This window comes from Rhinatrema bivittatum, chromosome 16 (assembly GCF_901001135.1).
Source record: "Rhinatrema bivittatum chromosome 16, aRhiBiv1.1, whole genome shotgun sequence".
Classification (NCBI taxonomy): domain Eukaryota; kingdom Metazoa; phylum Chordata; class Amphibia; order Gymnophiona; family Rhinatrematidae; genus Rhinatrema; species Rhinatrema bivittatum.
The window spans coordinates 6,979,141-6,995,772 of NC_042630.1; the positions used below are offsets into that span (position 1 = coordinate 6,979,141).

Genomic DNA, 16,632 nt, shown 5'->3' on the forward strand with positions numbered 1-16,632 from the left:
GCTTTCTTCTCGTTTAGTCACAGCCAGGCTCTGGGAGGCGGCTGTCCTGGAACCACATGACTCTCCATGCAGATTGTAGGAGGAATTTATTCTAGGATTGATTATTTTTGTGTGATTGCTACCTTGCCTGCTCTCTCCTCAGCCTTGCGCAGCCTCTACCTGGGGTGGCAGTGAGCTCCAGCGCTGCGGATCCCCCTCAGCAAAAGAAGAGGCACCGGGGGCTCTTCCACTTCCGCAGGCATCGATCCACCAAAGCTGAGCGGGACTCCGACACAGAGAGCAGGGAACACCGTCCTCAGGAGACCCCAGTTAACCATGGCATAGATCCAGAGAGGGAGCTCCCCCACCAAGATCCCAACCCAGGGACACAAGAGAAGGCGACCAGACAGGAGATTCCGCACACACCCCTGGTGGCACTTCCTGGCATGGGAGGAGTGAAGGGGCTGCCCAGCCGTACCAAGCATGTAAGAACAGGGGCTGGCAGTTGTATAGCTCTTTCTTGCAAGGTTTACTCGCACCATTGTGCATAGACTTTATCCAAAAGAACTTTAAAGGGAAAGGAAGAGAGGCTGAAAGAGAAGCTGACTAGGCGGTGGGATTTACTTATGATCACACAGTCACAAGGTTTTATTGCTGCCAGTTGGATCTGGAATCCTGTTTCTGGCTTCCCTGTATCTCCTAACCAGTGGTGGCTGGTGGCCTACAAAAAAAGTGGTAGAGCAGTGTGGGTGGGGATCTCCTTGGTCCATCTCGTCCTGCTTTCTCCCTTCCATTGCCTTTTGCCCTGACCTCTCTCTTCCCCACTTTCTCCTCTCTGCCCTTACCTCTCTTGAAGTGGCAGTTCTCAGCAAAGATATTTGTCTGGCTCAGTGGAAGTAAAGGCCCCACCCTGGCCCCAGGCCAACAGCAACAAGCTTGGGCACAACTCCCAACTGTGAAAAGTCTCTGGCAGGTTGCTCCTGCTCCACTAGCTGGCCTCCCTCACTGCTGGACTGCAGCTTGGCTCACCTTCACAACCAAAGTTTGAGCACAGAGCAGGTGAGCTGGTTGCACCTGAGGGTTTGGTGAGGGGAAGGCTGCTATTGTATGAAGGGCCTCTGTCCTCCATGAGGACCCTCCCGCTTCCACCAACTAAGCTGGCTACTCCTGAGGATCTAGTTAGAGAGTGACCTCTGTCCTCCCTGGCCTGCCATTCCCCTAGCAGCTGTACACACAGAGACTCAGGAGCACTAATCAGAATTGCTTCCTCGAGGGAAAGAGAGACAGAGAGAGGCTGCTCTGCAGCAGGAATAAAACTGAGCAGACGAGATGAGCCATGGTCCTTATCTGCCACTAGGCTTTCCTTTAGGCCCACCAGATACCATCATGCATAAGCTCCAGTCTGCCCAGCAATCCAGGCTTCAGGCCCAGTACTGGCGTATTCATACAAATTATCATTCCCAGCCCAAATCCATTCACTTATTCTCTTTTCACCTTTTGTCCTCAGGAAAAGTGCCTATATTGGTCTTTCTCCTCACCCCCTGAATGTGACTGTTTCTCTGTTTTTAAGACACATGAACAACTGCCCAGTGAGGAAAACCAGATAGAGAGGGCTGGACTGGTTCAGCCTGCACGGATCCAAGGCATTGCACTTCCTGGAATGGGCGGGGCTAGGGGATGGAGCTTGGACAGCAAGAAGGAAGTAAGCAAGCAGGAGGAGTAAATCTGATACATGCTTTCCTCATCCCAGTGCCCCAGCAGCATGGAGTTTCACTGTGTATCATCAGGGGTAAGGAGTGACTCTTACTTTTTTTTTTTTCTCTAGGGTGCAGATGTGGAGGAGGCAGTGGGCCAGAGAGAACGTGAATGGAGACGGTCTTCAGAAGACATGGGTGAATATGGCAGAAAAGCTGCATCTGCTCTTGACATGTTCCTTCTTTCTCAGATGTGGTCTCTTCAGAATCTGGGTTTGGTTGTCCAGCATGCCCTACTTTGCATAGGTCCTCAGTTCTTCCTGCTTTAAACCAGTTTCCCAGGAGAATCCACTCCTTTAATATTTGATTAATGGGAGAAAGATATTTAGCATCCATTTATTTATCCATCTAAGAATATGTTCTTATAAGAACCTAAGAACATAAAACTTGCCATACTGGATCAGACCAAGGGTCCATGAAGCCCAGTATCCTGTTTCCAACAGTGGCCAATGCAGGCCATAAGTACCTGGCAAGATACCAGGTGGTAGAAAGACTCCATGATGCTTATCCCAGGGTTAAGCAGTGGATTTCCCCAAGTCCACTTTAATAATTGTTTATGGACTTTTCCTCCAGAAACTTGTCCAAACCTTTTTTAAATGCAGCTATACTAATAGCTTTCACCTTATCCTCTGTGAACAAATTCCAGAGCTTAATTATGCATTCAGTAAACAAATATTTTCTCTTACTTGTTTTACATGTACTACCCAGTAACTTCATTGTGTGTCCCCTGGTCTTTGTACTCTTTGAAATAGTAAACAACCAATTAATGTTCCACTCCACTCATTATTTTATAGACCATTATCATATCTCCCCTCAGCCGTCTCTTCTCCAAGCTGAAGAGTCATAACCTCTTTAGTCTTTCCTAATAGAGGAATCATTCCAGATCCTTTATCATGTTGGTTGCCCTTCTCTGTCCTTTAATCTCTCAAGTCAGCTGTCTATTCAACATTCATCCATTCAAAATATATTTCCCTGTATGTACCCAGATCAGTCCAGACTCCTGGGTTTATTCATCCCTGCCAGCAGATGGAGACAGAGAAAGTAAAACTGACACTGCTTCAAGTACCCTGATGCCACCTGCAGTTCCTCAGTATTTCTCTGTCTCCAGCAGATGGTGGCCGGTGCTTAAACCTGCAATTCATTTTTTTTCTCAGTGACTTTTTCTAACTTTTGAGCCTTACTCCCAGGGGTCAGGGTTCCTAGAAAGGGATCCCTACTCTGCTTGGTTGAATCGGACAGGCTGGGGATTGGTGACCCTTTTGTATGCCCTTTGCAGGGTACCGTGGGGTGTACATCTGGTGGACCAGATCCTTCCCCTTCATGTGGTCACTTAAGTGACTGTTTTTCGTAGGCTCCATTTGCTCACTATTCCTCTCCTTTTTGTAACTTGCTGAATTGAGCTGGACAGCTCTCTTCGGTTTTAGGAGGAGGAAATTTTGGTGAGGCTTCTTTGAAAAAGAAAAAGAGGAAAATGAGGCATATGCAGCACAGCCATGAGGTCAGCTCCCCTCCTATCCCGGTTGTTTTTTTCTTCTCCCAGGGTGTCTATTTCTTTTTCTGTCAGCGGTTTTTCTTCTCCTGCAGCGCGATGGTTAGAGGGGTGGCCTACCGCACGTGTGGAGTGGCTCCCGCGCGCTTGAATCACCGCGGTCTCTGTATGGCTTGTATTTCAGGGGGGAGAGGCCTTCCGAACTCCCTCCGCCCGCGAAACTGAGAAAAATAGCATCCGCATTGGCTCCTGCTCCGCGGGACGACTCTACCCATGTGCAGCTCCCTGCTGCTATAATCGCGGGAACAGCAGCCATTTTGGAACCCCCGGAGAACAGGCCCTCGCTATCAAGTCCCAATGGGGAATTCCCCCGGCACTTTCGCCGGTCCATCCAGGTCCTGTTGGGGGACAGGGGGACTTGGAGGGACCTCTAGGGGCGAGTCCTCCACCCGCGGGAGAGGACATGTGGAGCCCACAAGCTGCGCCCCTTTTCACCTGAATTCATTTTGCTTCTGCACCAGGCCTATTTGGCGCAGCAGGAGGAGCTCAAGGTCCAACGGAAGGGTAAGGGTTCTCCCAGTGTCGAGTTCTGGGCCGGTCACAAGTGGGGCATCACGTGGCCCGTCAGCCGACAAGGTCATGCGTTCGACTTGTGCACCCTTGCAGGGGGGTGTCTCGGGCGAAGAGCTATCGGGAGACCAAGTAGCGGATCTAGTGGCTACAGACGTGGTGCCGGGAACTGATGGGGGTCTCGGTTCCGGTGGCCAAGGGGAATGATGCCAAGATATTCCACCTGTTCCGTAAGGACGAACTTGTCCCTCTTATTCGTTGACGTCCACCCTGGACCTGGTGTCGTGGGCCTTTGCTCATATGTGGCCGCTTCAGAGAGATCTTCTAGCACAGTGGAGTCCTTTATCAGAGGAATTTCATCAACTTGTATCCCTCACTCTCCAGGCCAGGGACAGTCTGTCTTAGTGGCTTCAGACGCCCAACCTAGTGCAGGGAGTTGCGTTTGAGGTTCCAGATTGGGTCATCCTTACTACTGATGCCAGTCTTTCTGGCTGGGGTGCGGTATGCCAGAGAAGAGCAGCCCAGGGCACCTGGTCAGAAGAGGAGGCTTCTTGGTCTATCGATCGCCTGGAGACCAGGACGGTATGCTTAGCATTACTTGCCTTTAGTTCAGGGTCGCTCAGAACGAGTTCTGTTGGACAATGCAACGGCCATAGCTTACATCAGTCGGTAGGGCGGCATCAAAAGTCATTCAGCGGCACAGGAGGTGCAGGAATTAATCCTTTAGGTGGAACAGCATCTGGTTCAGATAGCAGCATCTCATATCGCAAGGATCGAAAACATACAGGCCGATTTTCTCAGTCACAGTCTTCTCGATCCAGGAGAATGGGAATTGTTGGACATGGCAATGTGGCTGATTTGCGAGAAATGAGGCCCTCCTCACGTCAATCTGATGGTGACCCAGCACAATTCGAAGGCTTCTCGTTTCTTCAGCAGATGGAGGGAGTACGGAGCTGAGGGCATAGACGCTCTAGTGTTGCCTTGGCCTCAGGGAGTCCTCCTATACGTTTTCCTACCATGGCCTCTAGTAGGCAAGGTCTTGCACCGGATAGAGAAGCATCCGGGGGATGTGGTACTGGTGGCCCCGGAGTGGCCTCGCCGGCCGTGGTTCGCAGATCTGATCAACCTGGCGATCGAGGGACCTTTACGACTCAGTCACCTTCCTCGTCTTCTGCAGCAGGGTCCCATATTTTCTGACCAGGCAGATCGCTTTTGTCTAGTGGCTTGGCTTTTGAAAGAAGATGTTTGAGGTCCAGGGATACCCAGAGATGGTGATCACTACCCTTCTTCAGGCGAGATGGAAGTCCACCTCTTTATCCTATGTCCGCGTATGGAAAGTGTTTGAGTCATGGTGTGTGGCCAAGGGAGTTCAAGCCTTGCGTTCTTCGCTGACTTACATCTTGTTCTTCCTTCAAGAGGGACTGGTCAAAGGTCTCACTTTCAACTCTCTTAGAGTTCAGGTGGTGGCTTTGGCCTGCCTGAGAGAGAAGGTGGATGGATACCAGTTGTCTGCTCATCCCGACGTGACTAGATTTATTCGGGGAGTCAAGAATTTGCGTCCTCCCGAGCGGAGAGTTTGCCCTCCTTGGAATCTTAATCTCATTCTTCGAGATTTGTATGGGGCTCCGTTCGAACCTATCCGCAGAGCGACCCTTAAGGATTTGACTTTGAAGGTCATTTTCTTGGTAGCTGTTTCCTCTGTGGGCTTTGTCTTGCTGAGATCCATTTCTTCACATATTGTTCGCAGGAGTATCTATGCAGATAGTGCCTTTTTTTCTCTCGAAGGTAGTATCCAACTTCCACATTAATCAGACAGTAGAATTGCCAGCCTTTTCAGACTTGAGTGATTCTGAGACTGATGCACGAGATTTTAGGCTGTTGGATGTTCGTAGGGTGTTGCTGCGTTAAAGTCACAAATGATTTTATTTATTTATTTATTTAAGAGCTTTTATATACCGATAACCATTTGCACATCGTATCGGTTTACAAGATTTATTTTAGAAGGTCTGATCATCTTTTCTTGTTGTGCGTGGTCCCAAGAAGGGTTTTCAGGCCTCCAGAACTACCATTGCAAAGTGGCTTAAGGAGGTTATTGGCTCGGCTCTCATCCTTAGAGGTATGGCAGTTCCAGAAGGTTTGAGGGCCCTTTCTACTCGGCCTCAAGCAACCTCTTGGGCAGAGGCTCAGTTGGTTTCTCCACAAGAAATCTGCAGAGCGGCGACTTGGAAGTCACTACATACCTTCGCTAGGCACTATCAGCTGGATGTGCGGGATCCAGAGTCTCAATCCTTTGGTGAGAATGTCTTGTGAGCGGAACTCTCCAGTCCCACCCTCATTAGGGAGCTTTAGTACATCCCAGGAGTCTGGACTGATCCGGGTACGTACAGAGAAAGGAAAATTGGGTTCTTATCTGCTAATTTCCATTCCTGTAGTACCATGAATCAGTCCAGAGCCCGCCCAATCTAGAAAGGGTAGAGTCGCCCACTCAGCTATGGTATACTTTAGATAGCAGAAGTCTTGCCAAGTTTAATTATTTGCTTTTCGCCAGTTCTTTTTGGAAATTTTTTGGGTTATGTACACGGTTTATTGCATTTAGCTTGGGTACAGTTCAATAGTAAGGAACTGTAGGTGGCATCAGGGTACTTGAAGCAGTATCAGTTTTACTTTGTCTCCATCTACTGGCATGGATGAATAACCCAGGAGTCTGGACTGATCCATGGTACTACAAGAATGGAAATTAGCAGGTAAGAACCCAATTTTCCTATATCTACCAATTCCCTGTACGTACCCAGATCAGTTCAGACTCCTACGTTTTGCCTCCCCTCCAGCAGATGGAGACAGAGAAAATTTTACTGACACTGTCACTTAAGCCGAGATACCACCTGCAGTCCCTCAGTATTTCTCTGTCTCCAGCAGATGGTGGAGATGCAAAGCCTACAGTCTGACTTATAAAAAAATAAATAAAGAGAATATATGCTTGGTTAGGTCAGATCTACACTTTCCAGCACTGCTTGCCTCCCAGAGGATCGCTAGGTCCTGGTAGGACCATCTCCTCTGGTGTTCGAGGCGGACGAGCAGGGGGTCAAGGACCCTTCTCAAGCTTGCTTACTCTTCCTGCCGGGCAGGGCTGACACCCGGGAGATCCAGATCACTTGCCCTGAAGGACCAGCAGAGCCTCAAGCCACTCGCAGGGAAGTGCCTTGTGCTTTGCATTCTAACTAAAGTTGATATTTAAAAAAAAAAAGAAAGAAAAAGTTTTCAGAAGAGCAGCCCCTTTAAGGGGAAGATGTCCAGGTTTTGGCCTTGGGGTGTCTCGGGGCAAATTGCAGGGCAAATCTTTGGCTTCCCATGCCGATGTCATCTGATTCCTAAATGGGGTGAAGCATATGTGCCCTCTGGTTTGGAAATTGTCTCCAGACTGGAACCTCAACTTGGTGTTGAGGGATCTCTGTGAGATGCCCTTTGAGCTTTTAGTTGGAGCTTCGCTGAAGGATCTTATGTTGAAGATGGTTTTTCTGGTGGCGATTTGTTCCACCAGGAGGATTTCTGAGCTCCAGGCTCTTTCTTCTCATGATCCGTTTTTGTGTATTGATAGCGACAGGATGTCCTTGCAGACGGTACTTTCCTTTTTGCCGAAAGTGGTTTCTGCCTTCCATGTGAATCATGCACATATCCATGAACTCATCCCTTCCTGCATTATCATTGATCAAATATTCATCAATCCATCCTCTTGTCCATCATCCACCTTTATTCTCTCTTCTCTTCCTCCATTGTTCCAACCCTCATTCTTCTATGTACTTCCAGTTTTCCCTGTTCATCCATCGATCTTTCCGTCATCTATTCATATCCATCCATACAGCTCCTGCCCTGCGATTCCCATCTTGATTGTGCATCGTTTTCTCTTATCTTTTGCTTCTGTCATCCATTCCCATGTTCAGTCATCCACCCACAGCTGTGTGTTTAATACATCTTTCTGCTGTGGTTCAATTCATCCATCATCCTCTCGCCTTGTGAGTTTTGAAAGCTGGTAGTGTGGCCATTGCACGTGATGCTAGAAGCATATGTCTCATGTTAGCAATAGATGGTCTCCACCAACCTTGATAAATGAAAGAAGTATTACTGCAGTAAAGATGGACAGTTCTTTCTTCTTTCTTTTGGCAGGACAAGGGTCCTGGAAACCCCAGCCTCCTCCTCAAACCTCAAAACCAAGTTTTTCCACCAGCAGAAGGTCTGACATCAGCTGGCAAATAGGTATCAAACCTCCATCCACATTCCTTTTTCTTACTGCTTCTGTTCTCCGTGGACAGTCAGATACAAACAGCTATATATGTGGGTGATGTCATCCGATGATGCTGTCACAGCTGATTTGATCTGCTCACCACAGAGAACATCTGTTATAGATAAGCAACTTCACTTTCTTGATATTTTTCAGAACACATCCCTTTATCCTTTCCTCTCCTGCTCTTTTCTCATCTCCATGTCCTCTCTCTTGCTACTTTTTCCTCTTCCCTATTCTTTGTGTGTCTTTCCTCTCCTTTGTGTGTTCTCATGCTACTTCGCTTCTCTTCTTGCCTTCATATCCTTTTATTCTTCCATATCTTCTCTCACTTTCTCCTTTCCCACTCTTGACTTTTCTCCGTGTCCTCCTTTGCTCTCTACCTTTCTTCTCTCCCTCTCTTGTATTTCCTTCCTGTTTTAATTTCTCATTTTTGCCTCTTGCCTCTCCATTTGGTCTTGCCAGCAGAGGAAGAGTGCAGCTGTCGAGATGCGCAGAAGGAGCATTCTCTTAGATGGAGAACAGGGGGCCGCATGAACCAAGGAGAAGAGGCAAAGGAGGGGGGAGCTCTGGACAACGGCCGTAGATGCTTGAAGGTACAAGAGTTCTCAGGAAAACATGAGGGGAAGTAGGAAGGGAGAGGCTGCATTATGGGCACAAGTGCTACTCACAAACATGGACTTGCCTTCCATTCTGCTCTTTGTCTGCGGTTTCAAAGCAGACCATCAAGTCTCTACTTTTATAAGTCTAGGGAAATGTGGATAGAGGGTTATTTTGATTGTGTGATTTTCCTAGAGCTCTGGGTTGCACAAATATTAACTCTCTCTTTTTCGGTTCATGCCCAGGATCCATCTTCTATTCTTCAGGCCCTGCCAATGAAACCTGTGCCTGCTCCCCGGGGACAGAAGCCTTCCTTTGGAGCTACACTGGATAACCACCAGGAGGAAACGAAAAGCTGTGCAGATGCAGACCGTGATGATGAGACCAATCCAACTGTGCCCGTAACCAAATCAGGACAGAAGTGGGTGGACGGCAATGCAGCAGGACATATAGAGGAAGAAGGTATGGAGAAACTAAGAAGCATTCATGGGAGAGGAATAAGAAGGAGGGAGAGACTGAGAGACAGGGAGGAGGAGGAGATACTGAGAAGATGGAACAGAAAGAAAGACGCAGAATAGGAGAGTGAAGTGGAAGAAGGACAGAACTGGGGAGATGATGAATATCACTGCACCCTTTTTTTCCATCTCTTCAGACCCTGATACCACCAAGCGGAGAGCACCGTTGAAGCCCAAGCGCTCCAGGAGGGCACAGTCCTGTGACAAGCTAGGGACTGACCGTGGCCTCCAGGCAAGATTACAAGGTACAATATATATAGGTCCACCATATATCTTGGCTTGATGTATGCTGCCTCAGAGGAGCTGCCCCTGATACTGCCTCCAGAGGAGCATTGCTGTGTAATCCCCCAGAGGAGCTTCCTACCTTACTGCCCCCAGGGCGTGCACTAACTTCAGCGTAAACCCATTGACCTGGGTTATTTCACTGGGAATTCCATGTCAGCTACAAGAGAAGACAGTTTTCTTTGCATTTAGATCTAGCTTGGCATGGAGTGACTGGAGATACACAACGGTTGCTTTGCACATTGTGAATGACCTTGGAAGCAACGAGGGTAGCAGCTGTGGGAGGACTGTGCACACATTCATTTATCCGTCTCTTTTGTTTTCTCAGATGGTGAGAAAAACGGCCGGGCTCAGCAGCAGGGGACTTCAGAGAGAAACGTTCCTCAGCGCAATGCCCGTCTTCCCGTCAGCCTGCGCTTCATGTCCATGGACAGGACCCCGGGTGAGTGTGTGGAGCATGGTGAGCTTCACCTCAGCCACCCCACTTCATTCAGGAGACGGGGGCCTGCACGTCCCTCTTCTGTTTTTCATTGCCTATGGAGCACTGGAAGCGCCATCCTGTAGCTGGTATGCAAATTGTGGTTCCTGTTGTACCCCGGATCAGTCCAGACAGGTGGGTTTATTCATCCCTAGCAGCAGATGGAGGCAGAGAACAAAACTGTGAGGCACTGTGGAGATTTCAGCTCCCCAAGTTGTTAGGCTCCTGTGGGCCTTCCCTCAGGTAGAGCAGGGCGAGCAGGGGGTTGGAGATCCTGGGTTTGGCTCTGCCCTCGTTGCCGGGGGGGGGGGGGGGTACCCTCAGCACTTGGCCTCCTTCAGAAGCAGGGAAGTTTTTAAGTTTTCTTCCCTTCCCTGGCCCTGTGTGCTTTATGTTTTAAGTTTATTGAAAAAAAAAAAGACAGAGGAGCAGGGCTGAGGCAGTGTGAGCGGCTGGAGTTGTTCTCTGCCGGGAGGCAGGTAAGGGTGCGAAAGGAAGGGGGCGAATTTGTTCCTGGGCCCGGGGACTGTTTTCAGCACCGGACAGCACTGTTTTCCTCGCGTCAGCAGGGCTAATTTTAGGCCCGATCACGCCGGGATGCCATCTCCCGCGCAGCATAGCAAAGTTTGTTGCAACTGTGCTTCTCATGGAACGGTCCTCACTTCGGCCACGTTTTGTCTCCAGAGGGGTTGGGACCTCTGCAGGACCTCCAGGGCGTGGCAGGAGCACGAAGTCAGCCGGGTCGGCTCCGAAGGCCCTGGGGGTGGTCAGAGGAGCCAGCGGTCATTTTTTCTACTCATACTGGGAGCCAGGCTGCTGTTTCAGAGCCAAGACTCCCCTCCCACGCTGTTTCCCACAGAACAAGACCCTGCTGGTGGCAGGGGAAGGGATCGGACACAGGGGGACACAGACCCGCACCCTTCTTCGGATCCAGAGGCTTTTTCAGCGGATTTTGTCCTTCTGCTCCATAAGGCCTATTTGGCAAAGAACGGAGCAGGGACCAAAAGGCCTTTACCCAGGAAGTCCCAGGCAGCCAAGAAGCCTAGGCAGATGGAGTCTGGAGGGATCCTGCAGGGTTTGGGTCTCAAGAGGTCCGCGGTGGAAGAAGACACATCAGATGAGACGGATAGTCTGGATCGGATGCAGGGAGGGCTGGTGGATCCAGGCAGGGACCCTGCTAGCATGTTGGTGGATTCGATGCAGCAGGCAGCAACTGGATCCGAGGGAGTGGAAGTTGTCCCCGGAGGCCTGGGATCGCATCGGTGCCAGATGGGGAGTTCCCCAATTGGATCTCATGGCAACACAAGCCAATTCAAAGATAAGGTTTTTCAGTCGCAGGAGAGAAGTCAGAGTGGTGGGACTGGATGCTCTGGTGTGTCCGTTGCCGACAGGGATCTTACTGTACAGGTGTTTATTTATTTTATTTTATTTATTTATCGAGTTTTATATACCATTGTTCGGTTTCGCCATCACAACAGTTTACAAAGTTTCGATGTTTAACAGAATGTTCAAAAATACATTCGCATGTTAAGTTCATACGCTTGTTAACATAGTTATCTTATTCGTTATAAACATGGCTTGGTTGTAGTTTGTGCAGGTTATCATACGTGCTATGGATTGGGTCTGCATGTTTATGCAGTCATAGGTTGTTTTGGTAGGCTTTGGTGAACATCCAAGTTTTTAGTTCTTTTTTGAAGGTTTTTATATTATGTTGTATTCTCAGCTCAGTTGGGAGGGAGTTCCATAGTTCAGGGCTTCCTAGGGATATGGCTCTCTTCCGAGTTGAGGTAAGTTTATGACGAGTTGGTGGAATTTTTAATAGACCTTTGTTAGCTGAACGGAGATTTCAGTTTGGTGAGTGGAGTTTTATGGATGCACTTAGCCAATTTGTTTGCTTTTCATATATTATTTTGTGTATTATGAAAAGTATTTTATAGTCTATCCTGTATTTTATTGGGAGCCAGTGTAGTGATATGAGAGTCGGAGTGATGTGGTCGTATTTTTTCATTCCTATGAGAATTCTGTCAGCTGTATTTTGGAGGATTTGGAGCGGTCGGATGGTGGTGAGAGGTAAGTTGAAAAGCAGGGAGTTGCAGTAATCCAGGTTGGAGAAGATGAGTAGCTGGAGGACTGTTCTGAAGTCGTTGGGGGAAAGGAAAGGTTTTAGGTGTCGTAGGGTTAGGAGTTTGTGATATCCATCTTTGATTTTTGCAGAGATGTGGTTCTTGAATAATAGTTCCTTGTCTATTATTACTCCTAAGTTGCGGGCATGGGTGACTTTTGATTCGTTATGTTGAGTGTTGGTATATGTGTAGGGTTATTCTTTCTATCCAGCATATTATTTCTGTCTTATCAATGTTTAGGATGAGTCTCATGTCGGTTAGTAGGTGCTAACTAACATTGTTAGACAGTGATGCAAATATGGTAAAGGCAATATCCGACGGGGGCTTTCAGAACATCCAATGTTTTGCACACACTCTGCACCTGGTAGTGAAGTCAGTTCTGCAGTTGGAGTCCAAGCACCAAGAGAATGAATACCTGCAAGACTTAATACACAAGTGCAATAACATAGCAGGGTTCTTCCTCAGAAGTGTGAATGCGGGGCAGGTTCTCTGACAAAAGCAGACTAATTTGGGGGTGCCTCACAAGCGTCTCATTCAAGACATTGGCACATGGTGGAATTCCACCTATATGATGCTGCAGAGGTTAGTGGAGCACAGACACCCCTTCATGAACTTTCTGTGGAAATGGACATAGGTGTGCAGAGCCCCTAGGGCATCATGATTGGGTAGTCATGAGTCAGCTAGCAAAAATCCTGCAGCCCTTCAAGGATGCCACGGAGGAGCTGAGTTCCAGAAGTGCCACCTTGGCTGACGTCATCGCTATAGTTAATATTCTGGAGGAAAGTTTGGAGGGCTTTAAACAGGAAGAGGGAATGACAGCAGAGGTGTTGCATTGTCTGGATTTTTTGCAGAAGCAGGTGCAAGAGAGATTAGGATCTCCTTGGCTTCTCATCGGGTAAGTGCTGCGGAGCATAGAGGCACATCCTGGATCGGTGGCGACAGAGTGGCCCCAGCAATCGAGGTTCACGGATCCAATTCATGTCACAGTGGAAGCACCCATCAGGCTAGCTCACCTTCCAAGGTTGCTTCATCAGGGTCTCATGTTTTCGGACCGGGATGATTGCTTCTGTTTCGCTGCTTGGCTTTTGAGAAGCGGCGGTTGCGCCTGAAAAGGCTATTCAGAACAGGTTATTTCCCCACTTCTCCAGGCTCAGAAAACCTCTACGTCCCTGGCGAATGTCAGCGTTTGGAGGGTTTTAGAGTCGTATTTGCAACAGCGATTAGATCCTCTGACGACAGACATTTCTCATTTCTTAGCTTTTTTGCAACAAGTTGCAACTGATTGGACTGGCCTATAGTTCTATGTGCGTGCAAGTGTCCACTTTGGGTTCCCTGAGGGGCAAGTTCCGGGGCAGGTCTTTGGCCTTTCACCCGGATGTGGTGCGTTTCCTGAAGGGAGTGAAGCATCTGCGTGAAAGTTGTGTCCGGATTGGAGCCTCAGTTTAGTGCTGCGTGTACTTTGGGGCGCTCCTTTTGAGCCTTTGAAAAGAGCAACTATGAAGGACCTGAGTTTGAAGGCCGTGTTTCTAGTGGCCATATGTTCTGCTAGAAGGATTTTGGAATTACAAGCACTGTCTTGCAGGAATCCCTTTTTGCGCATTTCTGATGTTGGTGTCACACTGCAGAAGGTGCCGTCATTTTTACTGAAAGTGGTGTCCTCCTTTCATGTTAATAAGAACATAAGAAATTGCCATGCTGGGTCAGACCAAGGGTCCATCAAGCCCAGCATCCTGTTTCCAACAGTGGCCAAACCAGGCCACAAGAACCTGGCAAGTACCCAAACACTAAGAAGATTCCATGTTACTGATGCAATTAATAGCAGTGGCTATTCCCTAAGTCAACTTGATTAATAGCCTTTAATGGACTTCTCCAAGAACTTATCCAAACCTTTTTTGAACCCAGCTACATTAACTGCATTAACCTCATCCTCTGGCAACAAATTCCAAAGCTTTATTGTGCGCTGAGTGAAAAAGAATTTTCTCTGATTAGTCTTAAATGTGCTACTTGCTAACTTCATGGAATGCCCCCTAGTCTTTCTATTATTCGAAAGTGTAAATAACCGAGTCACATCTACTTGTTCAAGACCTCTCATGTTCTTAAAGACCTCTATCATATCCCCACTCATCCGTCTCTTCAATTAAACAGTGGAGCTTCCAGCCTTTCCGGAGTGGTTGAGGGATTCCCCTCAGGATAAGAAGCTGTATCTTAATTCGCATATGTTAAGATACTAACTACCATTTGAATCTTGTAAACCGTTGTGATGGCTTCACCGAACGACGGTATATAAAACTCAACAAATAAATAAATAAATGTGCAATGGACATTGCTGTGGTATCTGGTGGTCACCGATAGTTTTCGGCGCTCAGATCACCTTTGTGTACTGTTTGATGGTGCAAAGAAGGGAGACAAGGACTCAAAGGCCACAATTTCTCATTGGCTGGAGGAAGCCATTTCCTCGTCTTATATTTGAAAGGGTGGCATGGTTCCAGTGGGGCTAAAAGCGCATTCTGCCACAGCGCAGGAGGCCTGTTGGGCAGAGTGTCAGTTGTTATCTCCTCAGGAGATGTGTAGGGCTGCAGTATGGTTCTCTCTTCATACTCTCACCAAGCACTATTGTTTGGATGCGAGGATGCAGAAGAATGCGGCCTTTGGTGAGAGTGTTCTTCGTGCGGGTCTTTTGGGTGCCCACCCAGTTTAGGGTTGCTTGGGTACGTCCCACTTGTCTGGACTGATCTAGGTTTGTCAGGAAATAGAAACTTCGTTCTTACCTGCTAATTTTCGTTCAGTGCAGAAGCCCACCCCGTTGCTACCGAAAGACTGAATTTCCTTACCTGGAAGATCCTTTTATAAGGAGAACTTGATAGTTTGTATATACTTTCTGTTCAGAGTTTATCAGACTGGTTTTTGGAGTTTCTGGAAGTTTTGGGGGCTCCAGCTCAGAGGTTCCAACTCTAGGTAGCCTGTTCTCCTTGGAAAGGGTTCTGAGGGAATAATATCTGGCTTGGGTACAGGTCAATACTGAGGGACTGCAGGTGGCACGCTCTGTTATGTAGCAGTGCCTCAAAGTTTTTGCTCTCTGCCTCCATCTGCTGGCAGGGAGGCAAAACCCACTTGTATGGACTGATCTGGGGTATTACAGGAACGAAAATTAGCAGGTAAGAACCTATTTTCCTTTCCATTTCAACCCGTCAGACCAGTCCAGGCGAATAGCTAATGCTCTTTTAGTGTTTTGTGAATAAGCGACAAAATCTTGAATTTAATCTGCCACTTTATTGGAAGCCAGAGCAAGTCATACAAGAAGAATGTTATATAATCATTCTGGCAGGCTTCTACTAAGACACACATGCCGCTGCATTTTGGAAAGCTTGCAAAGCTTTTAATGTTGATCTTATCTTTTTATCTGTATCTCCCTTTCTCTACCTCTTTTTGATTCTCTCTCTCTCTCATCTACTTTTCCTCTCTCTCTATCTCTCGCTCTCTCTGCAGCTACATGGGATCCACAGTCTCCTGACCCAAACAGCTCTTCGTGAACAGCAGTGCCCTCAGTGTCTGGCCATGGCATGGGCAGAGGGGCAGGAAATGATTCGCACTGGATCAGCAACGCTGTCTCTGAAGATGGGGGCATGGAGCTAGTCCCAGAGGCTGCAGCAAGCATGACAGGAATGTGCCAACCGTGCCTCCACAGGAGAAGAATCACCACAGACTTCTCCTGTGTGTGTCCTCTCTCCGGGCAGCTAAAAACGTCTAATACTAACTCTTTCTATGCCGGGAGCCTGAGACCCAGCTGCAGCTCCTCCAGCCAGTGTTACTTCACAACAATCTTCGTCTGCAGTAGCTTTCTTCTGCCCGGCCCTTTTCTAGAACTGGCAGCTGCTGCCGCCACTGCTTCGCTTGTCGATGTCCAAATCCCTGTTCTGTTATTTTGTAAAGCCAGAGATCTCAGTGGTGAAAAAGAAGAGAATCCAGTGAAAAAGACCTATCAAAGGAATAAACTGCCAGCACAAAGAAAGGGGGAAATACCATGAGAAGCTGAGCTTGGAGAAGCTTCCCTTGCACACTGCTCCACCACAGAACAGGCTGTGTCCTTGCGTCCATCCTCTTATCCCTCCAGACACACAGAGGTGACAGGCTCTGTATCCCTGTGTCCATCCCCTAATCCCTCCAGTCCTAGAGGTGACAGGCTCTGTATCCCTGCACCCATCCCCTGATCCCTCCAGTCCTAGAGGTGACCTGCTCTGTATCCCTGCACCCATCCCCTGATCCCTCCAGTCCTAGAGGTGACAGGCTCTGTATCCCTGCGCCCATCCCCTGATCCCTCCAGTCCTAGAGGTGACAGGCTCTGTATCCCTGCTCCCATCCCCTGATCCCTCCAGTCCTAGAGGTGACAGGCTCTGTATCTCTGCACCCATCCCCTGATCCCTCCAGTCCTAGAGGTGACAGGCTCTGTATCCCTGCGCCCATCCCCTGATCCCTCCAGTCCTAGAGGTGACAGGCTCTGTATCCCTGCTCCCATCCCCTGATCCCTCCAGTCCTAGAGGTGACAGGCTCTGTATCCCTGCTCCCATC

The 16,632-nt window shown here is 48.5% G+C and overlaps 1 protein-coding gene across 3 annotated transcripts in view; it reads left to right on the top strand.

Annotated features, from left to right (window-relative positions):
* Nucleotides 1-16,304, top strand: part of CARMIL3 (capping protein regulator and myosin 1 linker 3) — a 96,752-nt gene extending 80,448 nt beyond the window's left edge. The window contains exons 33-41 of one of the 3 annotated variants that reach the window (XM_029579353.1): nt 143-464; nt 1,550-1,681; nt 1,805-1,871; nt 7,954-8,043; nt 8,534-8,664; nt 8,914-9,130; nt 9,321-9,428; nt 9,794-9,907; nt 15,553-16,304. In XM_029579353.1, coding sequence (XP_029435213.1) covers nt 143-464; nt 1,550-1,681; nt 1,805-1,871; nt 7,954-8,043; nt 8,534-8,664; nt 8,914-9,130; nt 9,321-9,428; nt 9,794-9,907; nt 15,553-15,596 — 1,225 coding nt within the window. In that variant the 3' untranslated portion in view covers nt 15,597-16,304. The remainder of the gene's footprint in view (nt 1-142; nt 465-1,549; nt 1,682-1,804; nt 1,872-7,953; nt 8,044-8,533; nt 8,665-8,913; nt 9,131-9,320; nt 9,429-9,793; nt 9,908-15,552) is intronic. The other 2 variants (XM_029579354.1, XM_029579355.1) reach the window with 2 other exon arrangements.
* Nucleotides 16,305-16,632: the final 328 nt, after the last annotated feature.